We start from the raw sequence: 9337 nt of genomic DNA on the forward strand, positions 1-9337 counted from the left end.
TGGCTGCCGAGGCTTGCCTTCCACTTCACACTTAAAGAAGGGGAATGACTATTCTGACGTGCCAATACTCTGGATGATATAAAGCATTTAGATATCGTTTTTTAACACAAAACTTTAGATGAAACTCATGTTATTGCCTGGAAAATGTTTATTTTTAAGCCTACTTTCAAGTTGGAAGTTCCAGCTACCATGGTGCTTTTTTTTGTCTCCTTTCTTTTCAGCAGTGGACCTGCCATTCTCTATTCTCGACTAAAAGACTGGCCCAAATGTGTCATTGATAAATGAGAGTCATGGCTGAGTGATTCATCACCGATTTGACTCATAGACTCACATGTGTGGGTGATGTTGGGGTTAAGGGCTCTGCTAAGGGCGAAGCTCATCAAAAAACACCCCAAACAGAACAGAAACCTTCTGTGAGGTAAAAGCAGAAAACATGAGCAACACTGTTGTTTACAGTCCGGCTTTGGAAGTGTTTACTCTCTGCTCGACTCTTTTTTCTGTTTCTCCAATGGTGGGCTGTGGAGCGGAGGCTAACGGGGTTGTTGGAGGGTGCAAGCCTCGTGTTTGAAATAACTTGCTGGGATAAAACGGGGAAAAAGAGAGGGGCGTCTGGAATTCCTGCCACGGCTGTCCCTCTCACACTGAACTAAGTGCACACAAACTTTTGTAATGGTAATTCCAATGGGGCCCTGAGTGAAAGTAGTGAGGTAAGCCTCATTTCACGCACACACGGTGACAAAAAGAAGAAAGACAGATATTCTGCTAAATCTTTATTAAGCCAGAAATAAACTTGTCACCCACAGATTGTGATTTCTCCTAATTCATTCCCCCCAAGGCTCACTCAGAAAGCCCTTGATAAAAACTTCAAGATGGTTCTCTGGTTCTGAGAGCACTTCTTTTTCTGAAGATCCTGGAGAAGTGGACAAGTAGGAGGAGGATAGCAGGGAGTGGCAGGATGAGAGAGTGGGCAGGGTAGGTGTTTTCCGTCTCTCATCCGCCTCTCACAACTGGCTAGCATTCAGCACGATTCACAGAGCCACCACCAAGTGAGAAACGCACAGCGGAGCGTCCTTGAGTCCATGCTTCTGGATTCAGTAGTGGATGAAGTACAGTAGTAATAACAGGGTCTTACAGTTAGAACAAAGACCTCTGCAGTTGCTTTTGTTTCTGTATTACACTACAACACAGAGACCTACAGAAATGTTTCGATGCACTATGACTTTGTATTAAACTGCTTTAAATGTTCACATTCCGACAAATGAATTATTCCTGAAACACCACAAGCTCCAAGGCTACATAAAAAAGTGCCTGTTTGTACTACAGACCAATCTGTGATCACTTCAATGTCGTAGGGCAGGGAACAGGCTGTGATATTAAGATGAACTATGCATGTCACACAGATGTGTTCTGCAGCTTTTTCTGAATAGCCAATCGGATGCTAATCATCGAGCAACAAATCAGATACCTCCCTCTTATCTGAACTTCTTGGAAACAGTCTGGCTCTGTTCCCTGCTCAAACTGACATAACAAATGTGTTCTCCGTGGGCAAGAGCTAGGGGGTCAGAGAGTCCAAAGCCTTTGCAGATTGAGTAAGTTGGTCCTATATGTACCTACTGCCACCAGCAATAAAGGGGAATTCAAGACAACTAGTACAGTTAGTTCGTTTGTAAGTTTGAGATATGTAAGCAGTCAGACTAGCAATGTGGCCAAAATATTTATAGTTAATTCCGTATATTTCTTAATGATGATAGATAGCATGTAATAAAATGAAACATTTGAATGTTGCCAATATTATACAAACTTTATATAAATATATACCAAGTAAAACTATGGTTTTATTATGCTTTAATCCTGTGAGTGTGAAAGGTGGCTCTGACATGTTGCTAGTTTCTTCTTTCAGAGAACAGACGCTGGGCTGCGGTCAGTTTGAATCCATGTCCCGTACACTGTACTCCAATAGCAACAAGGCTTAACTGCACCCATAGACTTCTCAAACCACTCCTATGAGTCCTGCAATATACTCCACCTTCCTGCTGTCCAACAGTATGCCCAATATGCTCAAAACACTCGTGCTATTTCATTTGCTAAACACACAGCTTCAGTTTGCTTTAGAATGTGTGTCTGTGCCATTACATCTCTGTAGCCTATTCATAATAAGCATCAGTCTCAGTATGGATCTGAATTGGTTCAAATGTATCCAGATGCAGCTTCATAGAATTACATTTAAAGGAAGTAAGTGAGTCTCATTCTCTTCTCTAACACTATGTATAAGTTATATGAGGACCAATCCACCAGCCAGTAACATCAAATTAGCTGCATCAGTGGTTTCAATGGGTAATGTGTGGCGAGCACAAGGGTTGACTTTCATAATTAAACAAAGCTGACTTATCCCATTCAAGTGAGACACCTCAATTGTGCACATGGAATAAATACACATTCGGCTTCACAACACACCAATAATTGTGTTGCCTTTCTTAGCATGGAGAAACATCTCAGCAATATGAACTTGTTCAACTCTGCAGCTTTGCAACACAACACAGTCACACTGTACACAGTGGGCCGAGAGCCAGAGCTGCTGGACAGTGAGAAAAGTCAGGCTGACATCCAGTGCCTGCGTCCCCTCTGAGCCACATCCACCCCCATGTCCACGCTGCTAACGAGTGCTCATGTCCACGCATATACAGGCCCACACACACACACACACACACACACACAATATGGCTGTTGTGTTTCTAATGCAGAGAGGTCTGAGCTGTAGGAGCAGTGCTCAGTGGCGAGGCACAATGGCGTCAGTCACAGCGGGCATGACTTAGAAACACACAGACATGCACAGACGTACACAGATAGCTGGCGAGGAAGGACTGATACATGCCCCGCATGGTCAGACAGCCCCGTAATCAAACAGAAAAGAGAGTTTTCCCGGCACCCGTGGGAGTCAATGCCACCTCTGTCATAGGTCAAGTAACACAAGCAGCCAGCCACACACTGACAGGCTGATGGAGGCCTGGTCAGTCACTAACAACTTGCACAAATGTTGAAATCCATCTCAGGAAATACCTGAGCCTGAGTGATAGACTGTATGAAACGAGCAAGTGGAGATATATTTTCTCTCTGTAGGTGGGGGGATTCAGAGGGGGTTAGGAATGATCTGTGAAGAGAAGCTGATCCGATATGGAATGATGACTTACTGACACAGGTAGAGGATGGAGGGATACATAAAGCCCAGGTTCTGTTAAAGTGAGCAGGAGATTTACTGAAGCAGGTTAAATGGAGCCTTCTGTCCTCCAGTCTTGTTGAACTGAGTGGAACGGTGGACAGGAGCCAGGGATTGTTGACTTGGGGAGGATGACTGCTTTTACTCTTAGAGTTTACATGCGCTCTAATAAATTAACTAGAAGCCAAACAAGGTATTACCTTAAGGTAATACTTGGATTATAGCGACTGTTGTGTCAACATCTTAACAAGAATATCTCATTTGTAACGTGGAAATGAGCAAGATTTTCTTCTGAATGTTTTGAGAAATCTGCTACCTACACTCCATCAACAACCATAACACAATGGAGGTTACTATTTCACTTGTGTGACTAAAAATAAGGCATTCGGCTTCTTACACATTTTTTCCGATTCTCTGCCGAGTCCTTGATGAATCCAGTTTTAAATTGGACTACAGTATTTTCCTTATAATTATTTTACCAATTATTTTAATTTGTTCACTGTTAGGCTAATGGTTCAAAGTTTGTATAGACTGTTTAGATACAGAAGAGCTTACAATCTGATTGGAGGGGAGACGAACCAGATTAAAAGATGGACACATGGTTTGAAATGAGATGGTGTTGCCAAATTAAGTGCTAATTGCGTGGCAAAGTGCACCTGTTTTCTGCAAACAGTATGTCTGATTCATGTTTTGGTAGATTGTTGGAAAAGGAAAACAACGAGGACACTTGCATGTTTCCTTCTGCTTTAATGTTGATGCTGTTAAAACAGTGTCTTCTAAACACAGGACTAAAAACAGGGTTCTAATGTCATTACAATCAGCTGAGAAGCTCTTAAGTCAAACTCTTTAATTATTTACAATATACCTTTAAGTATGAGGTGAAAGCTGCTGAAATGACTGGTCCTTTAAACGTGAGAACATGAAGTTGCTATTGGACCATATTTGAACAAACCTCATTTTAAGACTGTTCAGAATAATGAATAGATATTTGAAATCTTTCCCCCTGCCAGGACTAAATAACAAGAAAGACCCCTGTCTGACTGAGCACCCCGAAAAAACGTCCCCCTCCAAGTCCCTCTCTTCCTGTCCATAACCACCCCCCTCAAATGAGCATTTTGCAGTACCCCCAAAAACACTCCTCCTCCTCCTCCTCCTCCTCCTCCTCCTCCTCCTCCTCCTCCTCCTCCTCCTCCTCCTCCTCCTCCTCCTCCTCCTCCTCCTCCTCCTCCTCCTCCTCCTCCTCCTCCTCCTCCTCCTCCTCCTCCTCCTCCTCCTCCTCCTCCTCCTCCTCCTCCTCCTCCTCCTCCTCCTCCTCCTCCTCCTCCTCCTCCTCCTCCTCCTCCTCCTCCTCCTCCTCCTCCTCCACACACTCTGATATCAGCATGTGTCAGCCAGAGTTTTTAGTCTACTACACAAATTCATAATTAAAGACTTTCTGAGGGACTTTAAAAGTTCCTCAGAAATACTCCACATGGGGCCACAGGATTTATTACAAATCTGTTCAATCAGACAGCACTTTCCGAGGTTACATTTCGGCGCCATATTGGAATACAAAACGTCAATGCTAAAAGTAAAAATGGCAAATAACATTTACATCTTCCTTAACACCAAGAGAGACAAGGAAGGACAAAGAGGGCAACCCGTTTGTTTACCAATGATATCGGACCTGCCCATTATTGAACTTGTGATGCATTATATCATGATCTACGATAATATGTCTGATTTATAGAATTGTATTGCCAACATTTACCAGATCCTATATTACAAACATGTGATCTAAAGGAAACCAGCATAACACATTAAAATACTAAGAGTGAATAATAGTATGAAGGGTATTTAATTGTCTGGAGTACAATAAAGGCAAGGGTACGTTTCTCTTTAATACAATGAACCTAAAGAGCAGCGGCAAACTGAATTCTCCATAGAAACCTTCAACAATATGCCAATGGTTAGACCTTATGGTTGGCTGGGGTTGAGGATGGGGGTTGTCTATTGTCAACGGGCTGCTTGAAAGGACTAAGTATTATGGAGAGAGACTGCAAATCAAGTGCTTGGCCCTCCCTTAAAGCGGACCCCACTGTCTGCACAAAATCCACAGAGAACCGGTCTACAAGCAGAGTGACAGAGAGGACAACGTTTCCCACTGAGGCACAGAGGGAAATAGCGGCAGTAAACTAAGGCAGGGAAAGGGGGAGGTGGCAACAGAAAAAAAAGAGCGGGAAACACGGGAGTGTGAGAAAAAAGGGGGCAAAGAATTCGGGAGGGAGACTAGCCGAAGAACGCGAGTAAGACATCAATGGGACAAACAAACCGAAACTAAGCTTGTTACCCTCCAGTAAAAAGTACCATTCTCTTAAGTGTTTTGTTAATGGACACACTAATACTAAACTGAGTCATCTCCTGACAACTCAAATCCCACCTGCTTACGAAGTGTAGTGTGACAGGTGAAGGCGGGCGGCTGCTGTACTGTATCTGCCATCTTGTCTCCCAGTAAACTGCATCTCATAATAAACATAATAAGTTCATCAGAAAAAGGCTCTAATGATAAGAACCTAGGCTGTTGTCACAGGTCACCCATCCATACTGCTCTAGTGGAATAATTAAAAGAATAGATCGACATTTTGGCTATATCCTTTACCCACAATACGACCGTACTGCAATGCCATTATTTGACATGTCTAGCTACTTCTAGCATTGTAACTCAGCCATATTGTAACATCACATCAAGATCAAGTGACTAACAGTCTGTGGGCATACCCGAGGGTTAGCACATCAAAATGGATGTCATTTGCTTAAGGCTCGAAAGCCTTTCACTCATTATATATCTACTGCTAAGCTCTCAGAAGCCGTGGTTTTAATGCCACGTGCTGCTGCTCAGAAATACTACAGGGGAAGAGAGTGACCGTCTGTTTCTAGGCGGGCTGTGCATCAATTTGCATTTTCTCACACAACTCAATGGAGGGCCCCCTTTGAATCATTCATCCAGACATGGGACTCACTGGTTGGCCTGTGGTGGTTAGTGATATGTGATTGTGAACCAACACACACTGTCAAGGCCCTGCAGGGAGCCACATGGACAAGCCACATAGTTAACATGCATCTGTCCGACTGTATTAATACACTAATGTCCTCCAAAGTGAACGCATCAAAGACACTCCTTACACATTTAACACTGACTTCAACTATATATGAAAACCCGTGGAACACTTTGATGCAAGCAAACAACAAAACACACTAATGGCGAGTGATAGCATAGTGGGTATAATCGAAGTTTACACAACTTGAGTAATCAGTGAATTATTTTAAAACAAAAGTACAGTAGCTTAGGGCATAACATTTCTATTTGGTGGAAGCTTCTCCCATAATGTTGTTAAACAGTTGCAGCCGACAGTGTGTTGGAGGGTCAGCCAACAAAGCCATGTCAAATACATCCTTTATACTTGGAAGAGTCAAATATGGGGCTTCTTTTTGATCAGACTTATGTCAGCAAATGTAATCTAGTTTAGAGAGTACTAAGCGCAACTCACACACCTGCCCATACACTGACACATAACTGCTTTAGTAGCAGTAGGTGCATGGCTTCTGGGAAAACACCTTCAGTTCCCTTATGCTACAGACATTGGAAGTGTCCCAACTGAGAGGAGCAGACACACTAATGAGACAGTAGACACCAGAGAGGGATCTCCTTTACAGGAGGAGGGGGTGCTTTAAGATCCACCTGCTGTATCATGTGTCACTGGCTGATCGAGAGTACCTGGCATTCAGTTTATGGTCACATAAGTGGAAAGCTTCCGTTACAGCTGAGACAAAGCCAGTCCGTTTGGACTGGTTAACTGCTACTATGATCAAGAAAGAAACTATTTACTGGCCATGGCCTGGATTGATATTTCTTTTTTATCACCTGGACCAAACAGGAATTTGCAAGGCTTGTTGAGATTACAAGGTTTTGCAGACTTTAAAAAGGTTAAGCTTACATGTTATTGGTACCAAAACCAACCAAAGACAGCCTGTCAATGTTCTTAAGGAAACACTTACTACCTACTCACTCTTAAGGAAATAGATAAGAGCATGGGCTAAATGTTTTATGCACAAAAAAAGGGAGTGCAGCAAGACAGGTATCAGACTGAAGGTGTTGTGAGAGAAGGATACTGCGAGGTCAGTCTGGGGTCATTGGGTGACTAAAAAAGCTGGGGGCATGAAAGGACATTAAGTATCCCACTGGCACAACTTCTTAGGTGACTATCCATGCTAGTTTTAGGCTGAACGAAACATCTCATTATTCACTATAGGCGTCTTAAACTATGAAACAACTTGTTAGTGTGGGTGTCTTCCAGAGAAACACCAGGCATCTGTTTGATGAATCCCACACACCTGGCTGATGATGATGCTAATGAGTTACAGTGAACAAGACATAAAACTCCTCAGTACCCTTCAGAAATGTCTTATAAATGTCTCATAACAGCCACATACTTTACTTTCTAGTTCAAATAATCATTTGTATTTCTTCTTGCATGGTGGTAAGAGTTATTCACTAGCTGTGACTCATTTGTAGGCTAATTAAAAGCAGAGGCTGACAGTCGGTCAAGTCCATCCTCCATCCTCCATCCTCCATCCTACCGGCGTCTCATCTCATCCCTGCAATGTAACTTCCATTCGCACATGCAACCAGTGGTGTAAGGAAACTAAGTAGATTTACTCAAGTACTGTACTTAATAAGTACAATTTTGAGGGACATCTTTTGCTACTTTGTACTTCTACTCCAATACATTTAAGGGGTAGGCCTACATAGTGTACTTTTACTCCAGTAGATGTATTTAATACCTTTAGTTACTTTGCAGATTTTGATCAATTATGTGATATATAATCCACCTTTAAATATGACTTTAATTACACATGGAGTGAATCCACAAGCTACCCTGCAGTATACAAAGTTATTAAAAAATGCTCCAATTGAATGCATAAATAATTAGAATCATAGCATAGCCTATGATATAAATGATTCTGAAATGGGCCACTCAGCATAACAAGTACCGTTACTTTTTGTACTTTAAGTATATGTAAGTACTTCTACTTTTACTTAAGAAGAGGATCTGAGCACTTCTTCCACCTCTGCATGTAAACGGAATAATTACCTGTAGTTCCGAGTTCCATTCATGAGGTCTCTGTCCGGATAACTCCCGGATCACAGTAGCCAAACGTGTGGGACTCTTCCTCCGTGCAGTCCGGTGTCTCCTTCTGCAGCGCACCGCCTCTGCCGCGCTGAATGGCCGAGTGTCCTCTCTGCTAGCTCCTCTCTCCTCGCAGACTGTCATAAAATAGGGGCCCTTCGGTACGGTCCTTCCGCAAGACGGGGGTCTTCGGCGTCCCCCGTGTCCGCACACCGAGGTTCGCACTCGGTCAACGTATTAAACCGGGGGTTCACTGCCACGGCGAAAGCTGGTTGAGACGCTGAGGCAGTTTAAAAACCGGCTAGTTAGCCAAGTGGGCTCGCTAGCCAGGCTTAGGAAAGTGTCAGGAACGGACGAGGTGAACTGTCAGGATATCATCACAGCGGGGTCACTGAGTCCAAATGAACACCTACCGATGGATGATCCTCGCCAGAGGCGACATTAATGCGTGTCCCCTGCACAGCGAGCTCCCGGTGGTCTTCAGTAATTAGCTAAATGGCTAGCTCGGCTGTTGGATAGTTGGAATTCTGACAGACGACGGTTACTTCTAAACCGCCACTGACACAGCCCCGTTTCCCTAACAACCATATCCCAACGACGTTGTTCTCTTTAGCTTGTACCCCTATGCCGAAATCAACCCGGCAGAGTCCGCCAGCAAGTGTCAAGGCTTTCGGTCAGGTTGACAGATCAACTCTGCTGCGGGGCTTCGGCAAGCAGCTAAATATGGTGAAGTTGCCTTTCTGACACCGACAGGAAGAGGTAGGCTCTGTGTCACCACCATGGTCACCACACGTCAGAAGAATCAACTCCGCCTTCATCAAAAGTTAACCCCCAATTTTACATTAATATGGATAAATTGTGCATAAAATATGCATTTCTTCAGAGGTGGAAAAAGAACTCAAATATTGTACTTGAGTAAAAGTAGAACATGTATTAGAGTGTAGGAATACACTTT

General features: G+C 43.4%; 1 protein-coding gene across 2 annotated transcripts in view; it reads right to left on the reverse strand.

The window, feature by feature from the left end:
* Nucleotides 1-9119, reverse strand: part of LOC117562060 (protein argonaute-3) — a 33842-nt gene extending 24723 nt beyond the window's left edge. For both annotated transcript variants that reach the window (XM_034239845.1, XM_034239837.1), the window contains exon 1: nt 8347-9119. In XM_034239845.1, the coding sequence (XP_034095736.1) occupies nt 8347-8365 (19 nt within the window). In that variant the 5' untranslated portion in view covers nt 8366-9119. The remainder of the gene's footprint in view (nt 1-8346) is intronic.
* Nucleotides 9120-9337: the final 218 nt, after the last annotated feature.

Source organism: Gymnodraco acuticeps, unplaced genomic scaffold, assembly GCF_902827175.1.
Source record: "Gymnodraco acuticeps unplaced genomic scaffold, fGymAcu1.1, whole genome shotgun sequence".
Taxonomy (NCBI): Eukaryota; Metazoa; Chordata; class Actinopteri; order Perciformes; family Bathydraconidae; genus Gymnodraco; species Gymnodraco acuticeps.